The 23,910-nt window shown below is 43.9% G+C and overlaps 2 protein-coding genes across 2 annotated transcripts; one reads left to right on the top strand and one right to left on the bottom strand.

The window, feature by feature from the left end:
- Nucleotides 1-946: 946 nt before the first annotated feature.
- On the top strand, nucleotides 947-2,318 carry LOC131978589 (trace amine-associated receptor 13c-like). Its single transcript, XM_059342298.1, has 2 exons — nucleotides 947-1,119; nucleotides 1,505-2,318. Exons 1-2 carry the CDS (start codon nucleotides 947-949, stop codon nucleotides 2,316-2,318), a joined length of 987 nt encoding a protein of 328 aa, XP_059198281.1.
- A 14,474-nt stretch (nucleotides 2,319-16,792) lies between these two features.
- On the bottom strand, nucleotides 16,793-17,710 carry LOC131978693 (uncharacterized). Its single transcript, XM_059342404.1, has one exon. It carries the CDS (start codon nucleotides 17,708-17,710, stop codon nucleotides 16,793-16,795), a length of 918 nt encoding a protein of 305 aa, XP_059198387.1.
- Nucleotides 17,711-23,910: the final 6,200 nt, after the last annotated feature.

The following is a 23,910-nucleotide window of genomic DNA, read 5'->3' as shown; positions in this document are numbered from 1 at the left end:
GTGCTCAGGTTCAAGGCATATGTAAACCCGAACATATTGTAACTCTATTGCATTTTTAAACTAATCTTTATTTTTTGTCATGTATTTTGTGAAGCACTTTGTGACCTTATGTAGATAAATGCTATACAAATTAAGTAATTACTGTTTTGCTTTGTTTTTCATCTCATTCTGTGAAAAGATACAACTTCATAGATCTAGTAAATATTAATCCTGCACCAGGCTCTGCATCGATGTGTTACTGATGATGATGTAACATGGTATGGAAAGGTTCAGAACAGTAGTTTGAAGGCTTATTATACACCACAGCACTTCACAAATACTAACAATATAATAAAATATGGATTTTAAAACTCACTGAGAAGTTATCCTTTATGTCATCATCATTTGGTACAAGGGTTAACAAGTCAATAACAAGTACTATCACTTTCATGTTACAGAGTTATCCATCAGTAATGTTTGGTTGCACATATATTTGATTTGTAAATAAAGTGTGGCTTTGTGTTGTGTAACCAGCATATTTGCACTAAACTGCTCATCTCCGGACAACACTACTTCCCCCCGGAGTCCTCTGTGTTTAAATCCTGCTGTTTTGGGGAGACTCAATAAAGAAAATTGGTCCCTTGAAAAACTGCTTGTGTAACTTAAAAAGTAATATGCAGGCCAATAATATATATATATATTTTTAAATAGAGGAAAGAGTCGATAATAACAAATGGAAGATAGGAGGGGGAGAGAGAGAGAGAGAGAGAGAGAGAGAGAGATTTGGGGAAAGTAATGAAGATGATGGTATGATGTACAAAGTATGGAGGGAAGGGACACCAGAGTCCAAAATACTCAGAGGGGAAAAGGAGGGTGGGATGATGAGAATGTGAGAGGTAAATCAGGTACATGACTCAGTTCTGTTCAGAAAGCTGCCAGAGCTGCAGCTATCTGCAGATCTCTGAAGATGGAGGTTGTGGATGATTGGGAGCTCTGTTTCCCAGAATTCCCCAATATCTCCTGCTGGAAGCCACCGTCTCCTTGGCCTGAAACATTGCTCATTAACATTGCATTGTACTCCATCTCTGTGCTCACTGCGGTTCTCAACCTGCTCATCATCATCTCAGTCTCCCACTTCAGGCAGAGATTAACTTTATAGTTTCTCTTAACAGGTTTTATACTTTAAACATGTGAAGAACTGTTGTAGATTAAGAAGAATTGTCTTTAAACTGCTACTGAATAATGTTGCCCCTCTAACACTAATAATTCAGCCTTCCTGAACAATAAATAAAGACACATGCCTGACTTTGGCACTGGACAATGAGCTTCATACCAGTAGTCAACATTGCTTTATATCCACTGTGACCTCCACATTGTTATTTCAGTTATCAACACTTACCTATGTGGTAACAATATATGTGGTTGATCAGAAAACATATCAACTTGTAATTTTTTTTAAATAGTTGTTTGGTTATTTTTAAAAGAGGACTTGTTGGTTGAATGATGCTTTTCTCTTTTCCTCCAGGCAGCTCCACACACCCACCAACATCCTCCTCCTCTCTCTGGCTGTCTCAGACTTCCTAGTGGGCCTCCTGGTGATGCCAGTAGAAACCATACTAAAAACCTCCTGCTGGTTTCTGGATGACCTTGTGTGTTCTCTGTACATTTATGTGACTTATACAGTTATTTCTGCCTCAGTAGGAGACATGGTGCTCATATCAGTTGACCGCTATGTGGCTATTTGTGACCCTCTGCATTACACCACCAGAATCACTGTGAAAAGATCTAAAGTCTGTGTTTGTCTCTTATGGGTCTGTTGCGTTGCCTACATTGGTTTCTTGTTAAAGCAGGATCTGAGTCAAAAGAACAGTTATCATTTTTGTAATGGAGCATGTGTGGTTCTCATGGACCAAACTTCAGATTATGTTGATCTTGTTTTAAACTTTATTGTTCCTATTACGGTCATCATAGTTCTGTATTCACAAGTCTTTGTTGTGGCTGTGTCTCAAGCTCGTGCCATGCGCTCTCACATTACAGTCACAAAGCAGAGTTCAGTGACTAAAACAGCAAAGAAATCTGAGCTGAAAGCAGCCAGGACTCTTGGTGTTTTTGTAGTTGTGTTTCTGATGTGTTACTGCCCACATTACTGTGTAAGTCTTGTAGGGTACAACTTCCTTGATTATTCATCTGCCTCCTTTATGACATATCTGATCTATTTCAACTCTTGTCTAAACCCTGTGATCTATGCCTTGTTTTACCCCTGGTTCAGAAAAACAGTTAAACTCATTGTTACTCTTCAGATCCTGCAGCCTGGCTCCTGTGAGGCCAACATACTGTAGAGAAAGTTTTGGAGTGAATGTAATGCAATCTACGTTAAGGTTTTCACTGAATTCAAAATACAATAAAAAGGAAGTCAAAATGTATTTCCTCTTCCTCATATGAAGTATAAGAAACTTGTGTTGCCCTCTTCAATGTCAATTTCATCTAAGGATAACAATTTACTGCATTTTTAGGACAAATTGTTATTTTAACAAGTGATGACAACAATAGTAAACAAAAGTAGTTTAAAGTAGTTTTTAATAGCAAAATGGAAGAAAACTTCAGAATTAATGCAAAGACACACAGGTTTGATGAAAACTCCCCAATCCCACAGATGTGACGGGCTGTGAGAGAAGATATACTGTATGTGTATATATATATATATATATATATATGAGATCTGAGTGACTATATGCCCTTTTTTCTTCATTGAGGAGGGAAGTTTGTTCTATAGTTGGTACGGTTGTTACCCAACGTAAGTTGTTACTTCATGAAAAAGCAAGAGCTCCACCTAGTGGTGCAACTGCATAACACAGCAAACCTAAATATTTTGTAAAAGGACCAATTATTGATTAATCATTGACAACCCTTCTTTTGAACTATTTCCTTCTAAATGGGACCATTATTTACACATTAACATCACATTTTAAAGAAGATTTGAAAGTAGCAATTGAAAAAATAAATTCTGAGGTATTAAATGAAGTGAGAAGTCAGAGATAGGATAGATGGGACCAGAGTGTTGCAGGTTTCTACTCCCTTCATGGTCTGCTTCACTGCTCAGACTGGGCTGCTGCCTGTTTGTGACCCTTTGACCCTTTACACCAGCACTGACTGCTGTTAGATTAACCATTCTTGATTTGTAAAGGTCAACAGATTATTGGTTTATGACAACCTGTCATTCACTTTTTCAAAACGCATCTTTGAAAGTTAAGTTGGTATCAAGTGTCTCAAAGTGTATGAAAAACTGCCATTATTGATGTAAAATGTGAAAGCCCTAATAGTTGTAGAGTAACAATAATAATAGTAACTACAATTATACAACAGTCCGTGCCATGTACCACTGTTATTCAGTGTGCAGCTTGTTGTTGTTGTTGTTCTGTTGTCTTGCCAGAAGATGGAGCTGTTGACTTAATTTCTCCATTACAGAAATGAAGCAGAGCCGTTAGAGATGACTTATGATGGATGACTTCCAAGGAAACTTTTACCCACATCCCAAGACTTACTATTTGCATTTTCCCCTCACATTTCAGTGAGATACAAGATTTGTTCACTTTTAAATTTGGGATGAATATATAGATGATGATTGATGATGATTTACAACAGATTTTCCAACAGGCCTTTTTTCCACTATAGGTCTACCTTTCCTCTCTGCACAGTCCACACAGAGACATCACACTCAATATAGCAGCAGCTCCTTGTTGCCAACTGATTCAGTTCACTGTGTAGAAACATCTCATCATGCTGCATCAAGACAGATACAGGTGGAGATGATGTCCAGGCTGTGATAGAAGGTCAGGGACAGTTACAACATTAAAGCACCAATCAGACTCAGTAACTCTTGGTGTTTGAGCCGTTGATTCCCTTAATAGATATTTTCCAGTTATACAAATTGTATCTATCCATCTTATTAAAGATTAACATTTATCAAATAATGGCTCCCTTCCACATTGTTGAGGTAAATTCCCAGGTTCGTCATTAAAATTATGTAATTGCAGGACTTTTGTTTTAGACCAAAATCTTGCAAAACAATTATTTTTAGAGAATGTTTTATCCTTCAACATTATGACTGTACAGTGATTTTGAAGTTTAGATTTTTGTTTCTCTCCTTCATGGTTCAGGAGTTATGAGTCTATAGAGTTAAATAATCAAAGTTATATAATCCTTTTTATTTTATTGTCTATATTATATTATATGTAATATGTGTATTTTATTTTATTTGTCATTTTATAATGTAGCTTTTTTATTTTATTGTTTTTTGCTTTTATTTTATACATGACTTGTTTTATCGTTTTCTTTTTACCATTTTTTTTATCTGCTTTTCTTGGATCTTAAGCCATTGTGAATTTCAGTTAAGTTTCCAAGGATCAACAAAGTTTATTTTAATTTATCTTACCTTAACTAATCTTATATAAGCAGGTTTTTAGATACCCTCCTAACAAACATATGGGACAGAAACATAACACGACTAAACAACTAAATGCACGGTCGCCCATAGAGGAGAAATCATTTTAATTTCAGACACAATCCTGTTTATTGTGGTTTCATTTTCACTGTGATGTGTTGATTAAAAGATTGATTAAAGTGTTGAGAAGATAAACAAACAAACTCTTAAGAATAAATCACATCGATACAATAATTTCATGGAAAGTGGTAAAAAAAATTGTATTCCAACTTTATGGGCATTTTCAAAAAAGTAGCTTCACTTTGCACTCGTGCTGACGGTACACACACACACACACACACACACACACACACTAACACTAACACACTGTACACACTAATACTAACACACTGTACACACACACTAACACTAACACTCCTGTGGCCTGGTTGTGTTTCAGTCAACATGTCTGCTGCTGCATGAATCCTGCTGCAGCATCAACCAGAGCATTTGGCTGTTTGACGCTCAGAGAATCAGCAGGAAGAGGAAACTGCTGCTGAACGCCTCAGAGTCTCTGAGAAGACAGGAAGACACACTAAAGCTGGAGCATACTGTTGGTATGATTTATATATTTGGATAAAAAGGTGTAGTTCTTCTGGGAGACTTCAACGCTCACGTGGGCAACGATGACGGTACCTGGAGGGGGGTGATTGGGAGGAACGGCCTGCCCGATCTAAACCCGAGTGGTGTTCTGTTATTGGACTTCTGTGCTAGTCATGGATTGTCCATAACAAACACCATGTTCGAACATAGAGTTGGTCATAAGTGTACCTGGTACCAGAGCACTCTAGGCCAAAGATCCATGATCGATTTCATTATCGTATCGTCAGATCTGCGGCCGCATGTTCTGGACACTCGGGTGAAGAGAAGAGCAGAGCTGTCAACTGATCACCACCTGGTGGTGAGTTGGATCAGGTGGCGGGGGAGGATGCTGGACAGACCTGGCAACCCAAACGTGTAGTGAGGGTGAACTGGGAACGTCTAGCGGAGGCCCCTGTCTGCAGGGTCTTCAACTCACACCTCCGGAAGAATTTCTCCAACATCCCAGGTGAGGTTGGGGACATGGAGTCCGAATGGGCCATGTTCAAAGCCTCAATTGTTGATGCGGCTGGTAGGAGCTGTGGCCTGAAGGCCGTCGGTGCTTGTCATGGCGGCAACCCAAGAACCCGCTGGTGGACACCAGCGGTGAGGGAGGCCGTCAAGCTGAAGAAGGAGGCCTTTCGGTCTTGGCTGGCCGAGGGGTCTCTGGAATCAGCAGACAGGTACCGTTCAGCCAGAAGGGCTGCAGCTGTGGCTATCGCTGAAGTAAAAACTCAGGTATGGGAGGAATTCGGGGAGGCCATGGAGGAGGACTTTCGGTCGGCCTCAAAGAGGTTCTGGAAAACCGTCGGGCGTCTCAGAAAGGGAAAGCAGGGCTTGGCCCAAGCTGTGTTCAACGGGGGAGGAGACCTGCTGACCCGACCTGGGGATGTCGTCGGACGGTGGAAAGAACACTTTGAGGAACTCCTTAATCCAGCCAACACGTCCTCTGTAGAGGAGGCAGAGTCTGAAGACTCAGGGGAAGACTCATCAGTATCCCTGGCGGAGGTCGCCGAGGTAGTTAAAAAGCTACCCGGCGGCAAGGCGCCAGGGTTGGATGAGATTCGCCCTGAGATGCTGAAGGCTCTGGACACTGTTGGGCTGTCATGGTTGACACGCCTCTTCAGTGTTGCGTGGAGGTCTGGGACAGTGCCAGTGGAGTGGCAGACTGGGGTGGTGGTTCCCATTTTCAAAAAGGGGGACCGGAGGGTGTGTTCCAATTACCGTGGAATCACACTCCTCAGCCTCCCCGGAAAAGTCTACTCCAGGGTGCTGGAAAGGAGGCTCCGGCCGATTGTCGAACCTCGGATTCAGGAGGAACAATGCGGCTTTCGTCCCGGCCGTGGAATAACGGACCAGCTCTTTACCCTCCGAGACTTCTGGAGGGGGCATGGGAGTTTGCCCATCCAGTCTACATGTGTTTTGTGGACTTGGAGAAGGCCTACGACCATGTCCCTCGGGGAGTCTTGTGGGGGGTACTGCGGGAATATGGGGCACCGGGCTCGTTGCTACGAGCTATCCGGTCCCTATATAACCAAAGTGAGAGCTGTGTCCGCATACTCGGCACAACGTCAAACACGTTTCCAGTGGGCGTTGGCCTACGCCAGGGTTGCCCCTTGTCTCCGATTCTGTTTGTGGTTTTCATGGACAGGATCTCAAGGCGCAGCCGGGGGGAGGAAGGGATCCGGTTTGGTGACCTAAGAATTGCATCTCTGCTTTTTGAAGATGATGTGGTTCTTTTGGCTTCATCAAGCCGGGACCTCCAGCACTCGTTGGGGCGGTTTGCAGCCGAGCACGAAGCGGTTGGGATGAGAGTTAGCACCTCCAAGTCTGAGGCCATGGTTCTCTGCCGGAAAACGGTGGACTGCCCCCTCTGGGTGGGGAGAGAGGTACTGCCTCAAGCGAAGGAGTTCAAGTATCTCGGGGTCTTGTTCACGAGTGAGGGTAGAACGGAGCGTGAGATGGACAGGCGGTTTGGTGCAGCGTCAGCAGTGATGCGGGCGTTTTACCGGACCGTCATGGTGAAGAAGGAGCTGAGCCGGAAGGCAAAGCTCTCGATTTACCGGTCCATCTACGTTCCAACCCTCACCTATGGTCATGAGCTTTGGGTAGTGACCGAAAGAGCAAGATCGCGGATACAAGCGGCTGAAATGAGCTTCCTCCGTAGGGTGGCTGGGCTCAGCTTTAGAGATAGGGGGAGGAGCTCAGACATCCGGAGGGAGCTCGGAGTAGAGCCGCTGCTCCTTCTCCTCTAAAGGAGCCAGCTGAGGTGGTTTGGGCATCTGGTAAGGATCCTCCCGGGCGCCTCCCGTTAGAGGAGTTCCAGGTCCAACTGGTAGGAGGCCCCGGGGAAGACCCAGAACACGGTGGAGGGATTATATCTCTCTCCTGGCCTGGGAACGCCTCGGGGTCCAGGAGGAGCTGGACGTTGTGGCTGGGGAGAGGGACGTCTGGAACGCCCTGCTTAGCCTGCTGCCCCCGCGACCCGGCCCCGGATAAGCGTAAGAAAATGGATGGATGGATGGATGGATGGATGGATGGAAGGTCAAAGACACACACCAGAGATTAAAAACAATGAAATAATAAATGAACAGTAAATCTGTAACCTTAAATATTCTCCTGTTTTTTAAGAATGTGGTGGCCTAAATACAATCCAGTAGTCGACCATTACGTTTTAGGCTTAAGGTCTTTTTTAGTAATATCTGTTGGAAACACCTGTATCTTATACAGAACTTACACTTACAGGCTACAGTCTATGATCACAACCTGCAGGACAATACATATTGATACATACACCTATTGATATATTATATTATACGTACAGGATTTACACCTACAGGCTGTAATTTACATATATTTGCACAGAGTTCTTATAAAGGTTATTTTTAGTATTTATAATACAAAGTTATTGTAATTTCCCATTAGTCATATTTTTGGAAAAGTGCAATTAAGTCATATTTTCCTAATACCATAGACAATGTTGTTATTTATATCCAGGGACCAAGGCAGTAATGGATCTATGTCATTGACTGGCATCCTTATTAAGTTTTATCAAGATATTGTATTTTCTTTTTTCTTGTGCTTCTTCATTTTGGGGATTTCAAGAATGCTAATTCAACTTTCCAAACTGCACTTCTGGTTTCTTCTGTTGTTAATGTCCACCAGGAGGCCCCAGACGGCCAGTCTGCTAGTATATATATATATATTTGAGGTTCCTTAAATGTGTACTTACTTCCCCTCAGCCATTATTCTCATCGTCTCTTACTGTTGTCTTGAAAAATCAATCTCTATCTGCTGTCAGCGCAGAAACACGAGCAGCTCAATGAGACAAACAGACGCCACGAGCCTGCAGAGGCTCATGGGAAAGCTATGACATCACCATCTGTTGGTGCCACAGAACCCCCAGGGTTATAACGCGGTTAGTCCTGCATTCATAACAGGTGTATGTCACACACACACACACACACACACACACACACACACACACACACTCTGCACTGGTTCATTGTCTGTTTTATTTGGCAAATTAACCTAAAATGTGACAAATCTAATGTTAACCCTCCTGTTATGTTACGGCTCAAATTGACCTATTTCAAAGTTTAAAAATCTAAAAAAAAATAGTTAAAAGGTATTTTTTTATAAAAATATATTGAAAAAAATGTAAAACTAAATTTTAAAAAAATCCATGTGATGTAAAACTATTGTATTTTATATGAAGGTCTTTCCAATGTACAGAAAAAAAGATAAAATGTGCATTTTTTTAAAATTAAAAACGAGTGAATTATCCTGAACCATGATCTGTGAGAGGTTAAGAACACTGTTGCACTAAATATTAATTGAACTGGTTAGTAATGGAGTTATTAATGAAATATAAACAATACTCATTGGAATTTTTTTTCAGTTTTGTATAATTAAACATGCCACAGGTCAGATTGACCCACAAACATTATTGCTGTTCCTGAGAAACGAACATAACAGGAAGGTTAAACACATTCTGGCTCAGCATCCCAAGTTGTTATTAAAGCAGGAAGTTAAAACTCCTTAAATGTGGTGTGGAATGAATAATTGCCCTTGTTTTAGACACAAGGTAGCATGAAATAATCCAAAGAAAACAAGCTGACAGCTGCTCTCATCTCTTACAGTATGTCCTGTAAAGCTGTAGTCTATTTATACATACAGTAAACAAAGAAACATCGTTATTGTCTCATTCTTTATTGTGGTGACACCCAACAATGTGCACAGGTACGTGGCATGTTCCCCTTTTCCCTTTAGACGTTGTGTAATTAAAGAGGAATGGTACCCAGTGGGATGCTCTGTGAGTCAACATTAACAATAATGTAATAATAATAATAACATCTCCTGTTAGCTTCTGGATCGAGTCATTAGGCTACGTTAGCATTATGCTGCGTTAGCATTAGGCTACGTTAGCATTACGCTGCGTAACATTGCCCTGTATTATGCCATCACTGGAACCAACCTTAGCATGCTTGCTGGACAGACTAACATTTAAACAGACTACATGATAGCTGAGCTCTGTTAAACCACGACATTAGTGCAACTGTTGAGTCATGCTACATAAGAGCACCGTCACTATGAAGCTTTGTGGGATTAGCAAAGCTTCTTTCTTTAGCTTGCAGCATGAGCTGCTGGGGATTTGAACTTGCTGGAGTTCAAGTTGTTATTAATTTTCAACCAACACGCAAATGTTGTTGCCTTACGCACAATCCGGCTGATTGTATCTGTGCATTGTGTTGTGAATGAGTTCCACCTGTAACATGTTAACGCCAGTGAGCTAAATGTAATGTAATGTAATGTCATGTAATGTAATGTCATGTCATGTGTTCCTGAAGGGGAGCGAACCAGTCCAGAGAGCATTTAGAGCCGGCTGAAGACATTATAGCTACAGGGACGTTTGGTAGAGAAATACCAGTAAATGTGTTCATGAATTCTTATTTGATTTTATAATTGTTTTGTATAGTATAACATATATAACTACCCCCCCCTCGTCCCTGTCAGCTGTCAGTCGGATGATCAGAATTTAATTTAGATATCTGATTCTTATAATTCAATTAAAGATGATGCGCAACATTGATTAAAAAGAATGATAGCTTTTTACTTTGCATTGCCTTTTATTGCAAATATATAGTTTTCAAAACTATAATTTTATTTGCGACCTTTTGTTGTTGTTGTTGTTGTTGTTGTTGTTGTTGTTGTATGATTTCCATGAGGCATGTTTAATAAGTGCCATATGAACAAATGAAATAATAATAAGTAGGTGCCTTATTGTTATTGAGCAAGGCAGCAAACCAACACAGCTGCTGACTGCTCCTCATGGTGAGTTCACTGGTTACATGCAGAGGTTGAGTTTCCCCACTGTGGGACTAATGTAGGAATCTTTATCATAAGATATGGTCACAATAATCATAAAAAAACTAAATCATACATCACAACAGCGGCTTGGTGTTTTTATAAACACCATTAAAGAAACAAACCAGGAGAGTAATTAATGGAAAACGACGTCCAAAACTTAAAATTCAAGTTGTTTAAAAAAGAGAAATATGACACACAAGAAATCAAAATGACTAATAAAAATAGTCAAATAGTCAAATAGTCAAATAGTCAAATAGTCAAATAGTCATCTCTGCCTTGGCACCTACGAGTCAGAACCCTCCACCTCCCTCCTCTCTCCTCCCTCCTCCTCCCTCCTCCCTCCACCTCCCTCCACCTCCCTCCTCCACCCTCCTCCCCCTCCACCTCCTCCCCTCCTCCCTCCTCCACCTCCTCCTCCCACCACCCCCACCACTCCCTCCTCCTCCTCCACCTCCCCACCTCCCTCCACCTCCCTCCACCACCTCCTCCACCTCCTCCACCTCCACCTCCCTCCTCCCCCCTCCTCCACCCTCCACCTCCCTCCACCTCCTCCTCCCTCCTCCTCCCTCCTCCACCTCCACCTCCCTCCACCTCCTCCACCTTCTCCTCCTCCTCCTCTCTCCTCCACCTCCCTCCACCTCTCCTCCTCCTCCTCCACCTCCACCTCCCTCCACCTCCCTCCTCCACCTCCTCCTCCTCCTCCACCTCCCTCCACCTCCCTCCTCCACCTCCTCCTCCCCTCCTCCTCCCTCCTCCACCTCCACCTCCTCCACCTCCCTCCTCCTCCCTCCTCCACCTCCTCCTCCCTCCTCCTCCTCTCCTCCTCCTCCTCCTCCACCTCCACCTCCCTCCTCCACCTCCTCCTCCCTCTCCTCCCTCCACCTCCCTCCACCTCCCTCCTCCTCCCTCCTCCACCTCCACCTCCCTCCACCTCCTCCTCCCTCCTCCTCCCTCCTCCACCTCCTCCTCCCTCCACCTCCCTCCTCCACCTCCTCCTCCCTCCTCCTCCCTCCTCCACCTCCACCTCCCTCCTCCTCCCTCCTCCACCTCCACCTCCCTCCTCCTCCCTCCTCCTCCCTCCACCTCCCTCCACCTCCTCCTCCCTCCTCCTCCCTCCTCCACCTCCACCTCCCTCCACCTCCCTCCACCTTCTCCTCCCTCCTCCTCTCTCCTCCACCTCCCTCCACCTTCTCCTCCCTCCTCCTCTCTCCTCCACCTCCACCTCCCTCCACCTCCCTCCTCCACCCTCCTCCCCTCCCTCCTCCACCTCCCTCCACCTCCCTCCACCTCCCTCCTCCACCTCCTCCTCCCTCCTCCTCCCTCCTCCTCCTCCACCTCCACCTCCCTCCTCCACCTCCTCCTCCCTCCTCCTCCTCCTCCTCCCCTCCTCCACCTCCACCTCCCTCCACCTCCCTCCACCTCCCTCCTCCACCTCCTCCTCCCTCCTCCTCCCTCCACCTCCCTCCACCTCCCTCCTCCACCTCCTCCTCCACCTCCACCTCCCTCCACCTCCCTCCACCTCCCTCCACCTCCCTCCTCCTCCCTCCTCCACCTCCTCCTCCTCCTCCCTCCTCCCTCCACCTCCCTCCACCTCCCTCCTCCCTCCCTCCTCCACCTCCTCCCTCCTCCACCTCCATGAATCAGTTCAAGACCAAAATATCTGTAATAATATATACTATAAATATCTGTTGTGGTGAACAGCTCTGTGTGGGATATTTACTCACAGCTAAACAACTATATGTGATTATTTAGGTAACATACATTCATTCTTCAGTCTGTGTGGGATATTTACTCACAGCTAAACAACTATATGTGATTATTTAGGTAACATACATTCATTCTTCAGTCTGTGTGGGATATTTACTCACAGCTAAACAACTATATTTGATTATTTAGGTAACATACATTCATTCTTCAGTCTGTGTGTGATTAAACATCCTGGCAGAGAGTCCTTGCTTGTCTGAGCCTGTTTGAGTTTGTCCGGCCTTTACAAATCCCACCAAAGATCATAGAAGTGAAGCCAAAATGTCCTTGAAATGGTCACTGTAATTCTGTTCTGGTGATGTTATTTGAAGTCTGTGATATTGATTTTCTGCCAAAAGTCAATTACAGCTTACAATCTTGATATCATACCCCAGTTTTATAAAATCAAATGAATTAAAATGCATCAGTTGTTTTGTTCACTTGAACAAACATGATAAGAACAACCTAACAGGACTGAAACCTTCTTTGAGAAAAGCGTATTTCCCCTCTCCTGTTTTAGTTTTAGTTTGGCTCATCATGAGGCTTCTCACCTGCAGCCTGCCACCAGCGGCCATGGCGGCCATCTTTATATACAGTCCCACTGAAAGGTCATGTAGTGTGACTTACTTCTGGGCCAAAAGGAATATGAGGTTATAATCTTGAGAGATTAGATGAACTGACTTTTGTTTTGACACTGAGGGAAAGTCCTGGTTTACTTCACCCACCTGGAGAGAGAATCTTTACACACTTTGTAACGTCACTTTGCTTTGGTGTCGTTCATAATATACAGCCAGTAGAAGTCCATTAGTGGCTGCAGTCTGCTGGCCTACCAGCAGGGGAAACACCACTCAGCCACAATTTGATGTTAATTGTGGATATAATTGTACAATTTAGAAGAAAAATAGATATAGATATAGAAGAATAGTATGATTTGGGGCGTGGCTACCTTTGGTTTCCAAGGCGAGCCGTCATCAGGAGAGAAGAAAAGAAATGCGTTTCCACGGCAACGTGTTCATAAAGTTTCATTTCATAACTTTGACCCTTTCATTGTATTTTCACTTAATGACAGTTTATTTGTTTATATACAAATTCCATTTTATTCAAATTAAAAAAAATTTTTAAATCTTTTTTATTTATATACAGTCTATGGTTTTAACCTGAAGTTAGCTTGTTAAATCCTGAGTCTCCTCTCTGTGAGCCTGTTTCCTTCTCCCCTCCTCTACTTTAAACAGCCTTTGAAGTGTGAATAGTAGCCAGAATATTAAAATCAGCAGGGTGACTCCAATTATGAGCCGTCCCTGCTGGGTTACAGGAAGTTCAGGATTCCTTTGCACAAAGTAAGTGAACCTGGTTCAGCTTGTTAACACTTTAACATGAAATGATTCACTAAAAGAAATCAGAATCTGTGTCACATGGAAGTTCTTCTGTACAAATACAATGTTTTCATTCGGGTTTTAACTTTGTTTACAAATATGTGTATATGGAAGCCCATAATAGAATATTGTTCAATCTACAGACTGAAGTGTGAGAGAGAGAACACAAGACAGACTTGACGTTTCAAACGCAGTAATTTGATTTCTTGGTTGATGTTTGTGGAGTTAGAGGACACACAAAACATGGAAAAGGAACAAAAGGAAGAAGGAAGCAAACATATAAATCCTCTCGGTGCCTTCAAAATGTCTTGTAAAATGTCATTACATTCATACATTACAAAATGCTTCACACATGAGCTTTAACTTGAAGAATAATATGCTAAGTTTACAGGAACAAACATTATCAAATGCCCTCTGAAAAATACATCAAAATAAACTCTCATTTTACAGATTATTTATTATTATTCAAACTCATAAACTCATCTTTTTAAATGTAAAATCTGAATTGTATCAATTTTATTTTTATTAATGTTTTACACAGCATCAGGGTTGAACCTCTCAAAATAAATAAAAACAAGTATCACACAGCAGAGTGGAAAGAGTTTTAAGAGTTGACTGTGAGGTGTTTTGGTTGCATTAGTGCAGTTTGGATGACATGTTAACTTATTAACTGTTGGTAAAAATAACTGTTGTAGTAAACTATAATTGTGTGTCTATGAATTCTTCAGGGTCCTCCAGCTCAGTTTTACCTGCTGATTCTGAACATTGTCCGTCTACAACACACTGGGAGTGTGTTTGTTCTCAGGTGGCAGATTCTGTCAGTTCTCCGGAACATTTTCTGCTCTACTTCCACCTCTTCCCCTGCAGGGCACAAACATCCCTGGCAACAAGCGGCGCTGTCGAAGGGGACTGGATGGTTTCCTCCGTGACGCCGCTCTGAGCAGCTCTTCTGATTGGCCGGCCAGCTACAACCCAGAAATGCAATGCGAGTCAAGCTCCAAACAAAATTGTTCATGTTCCAAAAAGCTTCAGCAGAGATTCTTCCCCATCGTCTCTGCAAGAACGTCCTGCTGTGCTCATGTTATCATGCTAACAGGATAACTGGGCTCATGTTACCATGCTAACAGCTAACAGGATAACTGGGCTCATGTTATCATGCTAACAGCTAACAAGATAACTGGGCTCATGTTATCATGCTAACAGCTAACAAGATAACTGGGCTCATGTTATCATGCTAACAGGATAACTGGGCTCATGTTACCATGCTAACAGGATAACTGGGCTCATGATACCATGCTAACAGGATAACTGGGCTCATGTTATCATGCTAACAGGATAACTGGGCTCATGTTATCATGCTAACAGCTAACAAGATAACTGGGCTCATGTTATCATGCTAACAGCTAACAAGATAACTGGGCTCATGTTATCATGCTAACAGGATAACTGGGCTCATGTTACCATGCTAACAGGATAACTGGGCTCATGTTACCATGCTAACAGCTAACAGGATAACTGGGCTCATGTTATCATGCTAACAGCTAACAGGATAACTGGGCTCATGTTATCATGCTAACAGCTAACAGGATAACTGGGCTCATGTTACCATGCTAACAGCTAACAGGATAACTGGGCTCATGTTATCATGCTAACAGGATAACTGGGCTCATGTTACCATGCTAACAGGATAACTGGGCTCATGTTACCATGCTAACAGCTAACAGGATAACTGGGCTCATGTTATCATGCTAACAGCTAACAGGATAACTGGGCTCATGTTACCATGCTAACAGCTAACAGGATAACTGGGCTCATGTTATCATGCTAACAGCTAACAGGATAACTGGGCTCATGTTATCATGCTAACAGCTAACAGGATAACTGGGCTCATGTTATCATGCTAACAGCTAACAGTATAACTGGGCTCATGTTATCATGCTAACAGCTAACAGGATAACTGGGCTCATGTGATCATGCTAACAGCTAACAGGATAACTGGGCTCATGTTATCATGCTAACAGCTAACAGGATAACTGGGCTCATGTTATCATGCTAACAGCTAACAAGATAACTGGGCTCATGTTATCATGCTAACAGCTAACAAGATAACTGGGCTCATGTTATCATGCTAACAGCTAACAGGATAACTGGGCTCATGTTACCATGCTAACAGCTAACAGGATAACTGGGCTCATGTTACCATGCTAACAGCTAACAGGATAACTGGGCTCATGTTATCATGCTAACAGCTAACAGGATAACTGGGCTCATGTTATCATGCTAACAGCTAACAGGATAACTGGGCTCATGTTATCATGCTAACAGCTAACAGTATAACTGGGCTCATGTTATCATGCTAACAGCTAACAGGATAACTGGGCTCATGTTATCATGCTAACAGCTAACAGGATAACTGGGCTCATGTTATCATGCTAACAGCTAACAGGATAACTGGGCTCATGTTATCATGCTAACAGCTAACAGGATAACTGGGCTCATGTTATCATGCTAACAGCTAACAGGATAACTGGGCTCAGCAGAGACTCTGGTCTCCTTTAGACCCGTTAACTCACAGCCCCTCTGACCCTCTGACCCTCACAGAGGACCCTCACAGAGGCCCCCTTACAGAGGCCCCTCACAGAGGCCCCTCACAGAGGCCCCCTTACAGAGGCCCCTCACAGAGGCCCCTCACAGAGGACCCTCACAGAGGACCCTCTGACCCTCTGACCCTCACAGAGGACCCTCACAGAGGACCCTCTGACCCGAGGCCCTTCACAGAGGACCCTCTGACCCTCACAGAGGACCCTCTGACCCTCTGACCCTCACAGAGGACCCTCACAGAGGACCCTCTGACCCGAGGCCCTTCACAGAGGACCCTCTGACCCTCACAGAGGACCCTCTGACCCTCTGACCCTCACAGAGGACCCTCACAGAGGACCCTCTGACCCGAGGCCCTTCACAGAGGACCCTCTGACCCTCACAGAGGACCCTCACAGAGGACCCTCTGACCCTCACAGAGGACCCTCACAGAGGACCCTCTGACCCTCTGACCCTCACAGAGGACCCTCACAGAGGACCCTCACAGGACCCTCTGACCCTCACAGAGGACCCTCACATTCTTCAGTTAACTTTGTTCAGTTTGGTGCTCTGCTGTGTATTTTTATTTTCATACCTTCAGGCCCAAATCTTTGAACGCCCACCTGCATCTTTGAACTTGTTTGTCTTCAAAACACAAAAATAATCCAATTAGCTTCAGCAATCATGATGCTTAGATTTGAGTCGTGAAAGATTTGGACTTATTTCCCAGACTCAGTCCTAGGCCTACTCCCAGTGAACTCAGGCCTCCTCCCAGTGAACTCAGGCCTCCTCTCAGTGAACCCAGGCCTACTCCCAGTGAACCCAGTCCTCCTCCCAGTGAACCCAGGCCTACTCCCAGTGAACTCAGGCCTCCTCCCAGTGAACCCAGTCCTCCTCCCAGTGAACCCAGGCCTCCTCCCAGTGAACTCAGGCCTCCTCCCAGTGAACTCTGGCCTCCTCCCAGTGAACCCAGGCCTACTCCCAGTGAACCCAGTCCTCCTCCCAGTGAACCCAGGCCTCCTCCCAGTGAACCCAGGCCTACTCCCAGTGAACCCAGGCCTACTCCCAGTGAACCCAGGCCTCCTACCAGTGAACCCAGTCCTACTCCCAGTGAACCCAGTGAACCCAGTCCTACTCCCAGTGAACCCAGGCCTACTCCCAGTGAACTCAGGCCTCCTCCCAGTGAACCCAGGCCTACTCCCAGTGAACCCAGGCCTCCTCCCAGTGAACCCAGGCCTCCTCCCAGTGAACCCAGGCCTACTCCCAGTGAACCCAGTCCTCCTCCCAGTGAACCCAGGCCTCCTCCCAGTGAACCCAGGCCTCCTCCCAGTGAACCCAGGCCTACTCCCAGTGAACTCAGGCCTCCTCCCAGTGAACCCAGGCCTACTCCCAGTGAACCCAGGCCTCCTCCCAGTGAACCCAGGCCTCCTCCCAGTGAACCCAGTGAGTGGAACCAGGTCACCAGAGGAGAGGAGACAGCTGATAGTTTACCTGCCTCTGGTCCCTGTAACGTGTCCCTCTGGGACTCTGTCCCATTAGTCCAGGCTTTTATAATAGCACTACAAGGCTGTCCTGATCCACAGTAGTGTTTTGACCTATATGCTAACATTAGATTGCTAACATGTCCAAAATGACAATGCTTACATGCTAATATAACCCGATTAAGTATTTACCATGTTTGTCATCCTAATTAGCTGCAAACACAAAACACAGCTGAGTCAGCTTCAGCACTGACGCCAGTCAGTTACCAGTCAGTCGCCTTTCTACCATCAAACTGTTTCTCTAAACTTCCTGTGACTGCTTCGTTAAACAGACCAACTTTCCAAAGCACCTGTGTTTGTTAATTTACCAAACAGTAGATCCGTCAACAGAAACAGGACTTTTGGTGAATAAGGCCAGCTTTGGAATGTTCCTGCTCATTGTGACGACAGATCCTGATGGATGTCGACGTGTCGTCTCCTTGACTGAACCGTCTCAGAGATCACAAGCTCTTTGAAATCACTGAGGCTAAATCCCTCACAGGGGGAGACAATGACTGATGCTTCATACAGCTGACTGAATGTGAAAAACCTCTTTATACACAAGTTCATCAGGTTCACAAGTCAACTTCAAAGTTCACAAAAAGAAGCTTCTAGTAATACAAGATTTATAGATTAGTGGAGGGAGTATGGGTAAATGTGACGGCTTGTATATTAGATTCAATAATTATAAGATATAAGATAATTATTGGCTTTTATTCAACAGCAGTCATGCTACAAGTCCATTAAATAAAATGAGCAAAATCAAGGTTTCTTTTGGTTGCTTCTGTGGGACATGAGGAAGATATGCTGCAGAAATGAATAGGAAGGCTCTGAAGAAGGTTTTACGAGGTGGGGTTCTCAGAAAGCTGGTATCAGGGTGGTGAGATCAGGAACTCAGTTGCGGACTCGGGGTGTCTTCATTGGATGGCAGATGGAGAACTCAGCGAGCATAAGATAGCCCTTGGAAACAAAAACAAAAAATGGCTGTCAAGGAAGCCAAAGGAGCTGGGTTTAATAACGACCAACACACTAGAAGACACAAGGAATGATCTGTAAATGTAAGAGGAGATGCCTCTAAAGGTTAGACTGTATCCCAAAGTCAAGGATCCTTCCTTGACAGTTATTTATAAATAATAATGACGGATAATAGTGGACTGTCGGTCCCTGTTAATAACACAATAAACAAATGTATAACTTTCTGAATGGCATAGCTACGTATTCACTTTTAACATCGTAGATCATCAGACTGACACCTACCCATAGACGGACATGGTGAAAATAGAATGAAACTTTGGTTTCCTGTGAGCACCAGAAACATTCTGGTGAGCATAAAACCCGTGTAGATATGAGGTCTGATGGAATCATACTGTGAAGAGCCCGTTTGTTCCACATGGCTACTTAATATTCATGTGACTGTGATCATGGTGTGTATATGATGCACCTGGATGGAAGACTGAGATCAACACACCTGCTGTATGTCTGAGAGAGCTGGTAGCTGGCTGTGAATGGGCCCACTGCACCGACTCCATGCCCGACTCTGAGCGGTGGCCCACAGGGCGGATATGTCTTCTTCTTCTTGCTGAGCCCCGTCAGGCCCCAAGGACCAAGGCCACCAGACGGGTCCGGCTCCTAGAGTGGGCAAGGCCCAGCCTGTCTTCATGGTTCTGCTTCATAAGGGTCTTTTACTAATAGGATGATAAATGCCAAACAGGTTTTATGCATTTTGCCCCTGATGGGTTCATCAGTATGAATAAAACCAGAGATGAGCTCAGACTGAATAGGACCACATGGTGTCTTCAGCAGGTGAGGGAATGAGATCATCTCTTTGTAAAAGCATCTGTACTCAGAATGGGTTTTTTTTTTTAAAGTTCTAAGAAAATATAATGCTCCTGATACAATGTGATGCTTTTTAATCAAAACCCTCAAGGGATTAATATATATAAAAAAGGAAATTCTTTGTTTTAGCTAGCTGGAATGTGATACTTCAGCCAGATTGGTGAGTAAAAAAAGTATGTTTCAATAAAAATACACAGCCTGTTGTTTCAGGTCAGATGACTCTGTGTCGAGTGATTTGATGAAAATCTGAAAAATCCTCCACCTCTTTGATCAGATGACCTGCATCAAAGCCTCATCATGCTGCAGTGCTGCGGGTCAGCTGCTGAGCAGATTGTCTTCATGTCAACATGGATTAGTCTTCCAGCGTTAACCTCCTGTTAACCCGTCTGCTGCAGCTGCTGCAGGCCTCAGTCAGACTCCAACACTCCAACAATACTCTGAGGGAAGAGTGCTTCTGGTATAATACTCTGCACTGACAACATCTCACAACATTAAAGCTTTCCTTAATGTAACTATATTCCCCACCTTGTCTCTAACTGTGTCTGCCTGCTGTTTTCTGCCGAGCAGGTCGTGTTCTGGGTCTTCTCTCCTTCCAGGTCTTCAGATACAGACACGCTGCCGAGGCCCTCCATGTCTGAAACTGACCCTTGACCCTTGACTTGTATCCTGTGTGTCAAAGTTTCCAGTATGTATGTTAACAAACTCACTTACCTGTAACCATGAGTTGCTTAAAACTTCGACCATAGTGGAGTGTCGTAGTTTAAAGGTGACGCCAAGGAGCAGCTGTCTCTGTGACGAGGGGGAAATGGTTGGAACTTATATTGTGAAAACGGCTCTATGAGAACATTGAGAGTGAACAGTAAAGTTGTGAGCTGAAACACACTTTGAAGAACTGTTAAGATGGTCATCACTACAGATACACTTTCACATTGTCATTTTATTTTGTAATCATATAAATATTGCTAAAAGCCACTTTAACACATAAGAATAAGAAACTTCCCATGATTACAGAGACAGCCTGATGTTCCTGCTCACACTGAGCACACCAAAACATTTTTTATACATTAGAAGAAAGTCTTGCATGCATGCATGTAATGCATTTCTAACCTAAAAGTTAACATCAGAACGTGAGCAAGGCTTATTGTCGTTTCCGGTGACTCTGAAATAGTTAATATATGAACTGTGCCAGCAGCTGCATGGCAACCAGCATGCAGCTGCTGGCACAGTTAACTGTGATTGGTGGAGCTGAGGGGCTCTTAAACACACCACAGTAAATGCACTTGGCCTTCACTGCCAAAGGTCAAAGAAAGATGAAGAGATGAATCATTATTATGCTCTTTAGTTTGTATTATTGTCCCCTGGGTAGAAAGAGACAGGAGTAGTGAATTAATTCCCAGACTGATCTCCTGCAGGGTGTGTTTAATATGACATTAAACAAGATGTTAAATGAATTGTAGATCATTCCCTCGTTACACGGCATCATCGATGAGGCAGAACTGAAACAAGAGATATTCATTGTCATTGATGTTTTTCACACAGGGAGCCACAACGCCTGCAGCAAACCAGTGGATGAGTGACCTTCACCACGGGAAGCTGTGGTTCCACTGAGTGATGTTACTAGGTCACTCAGCTCATGGAACCATTACTGATTTTTTACTCCACCAGCATCTGTCACCAATATCCTCTGGAGTGAAGCTCTGCTAATGTCAGCACCACAAATACACTTTCAGAGTTTGCCCCAGAAATGAAGGAACAGCACCAGTATTAGTAGTTTTACTGTATATTTTACTTCAGACCATCCGTAGGATTCCATCATTGTTCTGTGCCACAATAATAAGCCGGTTTGCAATACTGTCCATAATTCACAATTGGTAACTTTATATGTGGTTTAATAAGTTATTGTTATGTGGTGTGGAGGACTTTTCAAACCAATCTGCATTCACAACTACAGTACAGCTGAAATGCTGCTCTGACAATAACAAAAAGATGGGATCAGATTTATCAATGCATCAAGCTGTTAAAGGGATGTTGGCAGTCTTGAAAGTTTTGTGTTCTTCTTTCAGGATCTCAAGGTGGATTATATGATGCAGCTAACATTAAACTAGCATTAAAGAGAAGCTCTCCACATCCAGAAAGCCTGCATATACTAAAACACAAACAAAGGGAAAGGCTCCTGGTACTTCTGTCTGTGGATTATGTTTATTCATATTTCAATTGTTTTAAAAATTGTACCTTGAAAAAAGTAATAGCAATCAAGTAAAAAGAACATTTTAATGAAGAATTATGTTCAATAATCAAAATGTGTTTTTCAGATGTACAGACTGTTTCTATGTAGCTCCAATGAAGATGGGACAATCTGGTCAAAGACAAGCGGTTAATATAATATATAATATAATTTACAGGCTTGGCTGTACAAAAAACAAACTAAATGATGGAAAACCGAATCTTGTAAAAGTGAAATTGTGCAGCTGTAACTAATAAATGAGCAGCAGGAGGGAGCTGATGATGCAGACTCACCTTGTCTGGATTATTTCCTCTCCACTTTATAGGATGTTCAACTTTAATGTGGGACCGTTTTAAATTAATTTAGCCTGTTCTCAGGGAAACAAGGAGAAACAATGTGGTTTTAGTAAACGATGCATTATTTTGTACTAAAGCTAAATAAAGTAACTGTTACATATTTGATAAATAAACACAATATGAGGACACATTTTTTTTACATATTTTCTGCTGCTCTTAAATCATCTGCAGGTTCAGAAATGGAGGAACCCTCATCTGTAAAAGCTCATCAGTCTCACCCAGCTGGTAACTGATCCTCCTCCTCCTGCTGCCAGGCTGGCTCAGAAAGACAAAACACACAAAGCTCTGGTCCTGAAACCTGCTGGTCTGCAAAGAACCCTAACCCTAACCTGCTGGTCTGCCAAGAACCCGAACCCTAACCTGCTGGTCTGCCAAGAACCCTAACCCTAACCTGCTGGTCTGCAAAGAACCCTAACCCTAACCTGCTGGTCTGCAAAGAACCCGAACCCTAACCTGCTGGTCTGCAAAGAACCCGAACCCTAACCTGCTGGTCTGCAAAGAACCAGAACCCTAACCTGCTGGTCTGCAAAGAACCAGAACCCTAACCACTGAGATGAGCTGCATTTACCCTGGATACATTCAACCCTTCACAGTTTGATTTCTGCAACTAATTATTTGGTGATATTTCTGTTATGTAAACTGCTGAGGAAGGAACTCTAGTCTGAATGCTCCAGGTCTCTAGTCTGGATGCTCCAGGTCTCTAGTCTGAATGCTCCAGGTCTCTAGTCTGGATGCTCCAGGTCTCTAGTCTGAATGCTCCAGGTCTCTAGTCTGGATGCTCCAGGTCTCTAGTCTGAATGCTCCAGGTCTCTAGTCTGAATGCTCCAGGTCTCTAGTCTGGATGCTCCAGGTCTCTAGTCTCTGAATGCTCCAGGTCTCTAGTCTAGATGCTCCAGGTCTCTAGTCTGGATGCTCCAGGTCTCTAGTCTCTGGATGCTCCAGGTCTCTAGTCTGAATGCTCCAGGTCTCTAGTCTGGATGCTCCAGGTCTCTAGTCTCTGAATGCTCCAGGTCTCTAGTCTGGATGCTCCAGGTCTCTAGTCTCTGAATGCTCCAGGTCTCTAGTCTGGATGCTCCAGGTCTCTAGTCTGGATGCTCCAGGTCTCTAGTCTGGATGCTCCAGGTCTCTAGTCTCTGAATGCTCCAGGTCTCTAGTCTGGATGCTCCAGGTCTCTAGTCTGGATGCTCCAGGTCTCTAGTCTGGATGCTCCAGGTCTCTAGTCTCTGAATGCTCCAGGTCTCTAGTCTGGATGCTCCAGGTCTCTAGTCTCTGAATGCTCCAGGTCTCTAGTCTGGATGCTCCAGGTCTCTAGTCTCTGAATGCTCCAGGTCTCTAGTCTGGATGCTCCAGGTCTCTAGTCTGGATGCTCCAGGTCTCTAGTCTGAATGCTCCAGGTCTCTAGTCTGGATGCTCCAGGTCTCTAGTCTGGATGCTCCAGGTCTCTAGTCTCTGAATGCTCCAGGTCTCTAGTCTAGATGCTCCAGGTCTCTAGTCTGGATGCTCCAGGTCTCTAGTCTCTGAATGCTCCAGGTCTCTAGTCTAGATGCTCCAGGTCTCTAGTCTGGATGCTCCAGGTCTATCACAAAATGTTTCCATGTTTAAGGATTATAGTCTTTATTATTATTTATTATTATTATAGTCTAAAGTCTTTCCAGTTGTAGGAAGGTGACGGGTGTAAATGATCCCTTTGATCTGCTGAACTGCCTCATATAAACTCATGACATCACCGTCTTCATATTTCACCATTCTTCATGGCGAGGCTAGTTTCTATTGATAATCGATGCCATGTGGACTTCCACAGCTGGTTTCTGGTTACTGATGGAGACACCAGGATCACTTTCACTGTATGTGTTCATTGAATCATGGGTTCACT

This window comes from Centropristis striata, chromosome 10, assembly GCF_030273125.1.
Source record: "Centropristis striata isolate RG_2023a ecotype Rhode Island chromosome 10, C.striata_1.0, whole genome shotgun sequence".
Lineage (NCBI taxonomy): Eukaryota > Metazoa > Chordata > Actinopteri > Perciformes > Serranidae > Centropristis > Centropristis striata.
This window is presented reverse-complemented; position numbering and strand designations above follow the sequence as displayed.

Bases quoted from the DNA above. Each gene is read 5' to 3' on its own strand.
- LOC131978589 (XM_059342298.1), top strand. From the start codon at position 947: ATGGAGGTTGTGGATGATTGGGAGCTCTGTTTCCCAGAATTCCCCAAT. The intron at 1,120-1,504 runs GCAGAGATTAAC...CTTTTCCTCCAG, and splicing joins ATCTCAGTCTCCCACTTCAG to GCAGCTCCACACACCCACCA.
- LOC131978693 (XM_059342404.1), bottom strand. From the start codon at position 17,710: ATGTTAGCATATAGGTCAAAACACTACTGTGGATCAGGACAGCCTTGT.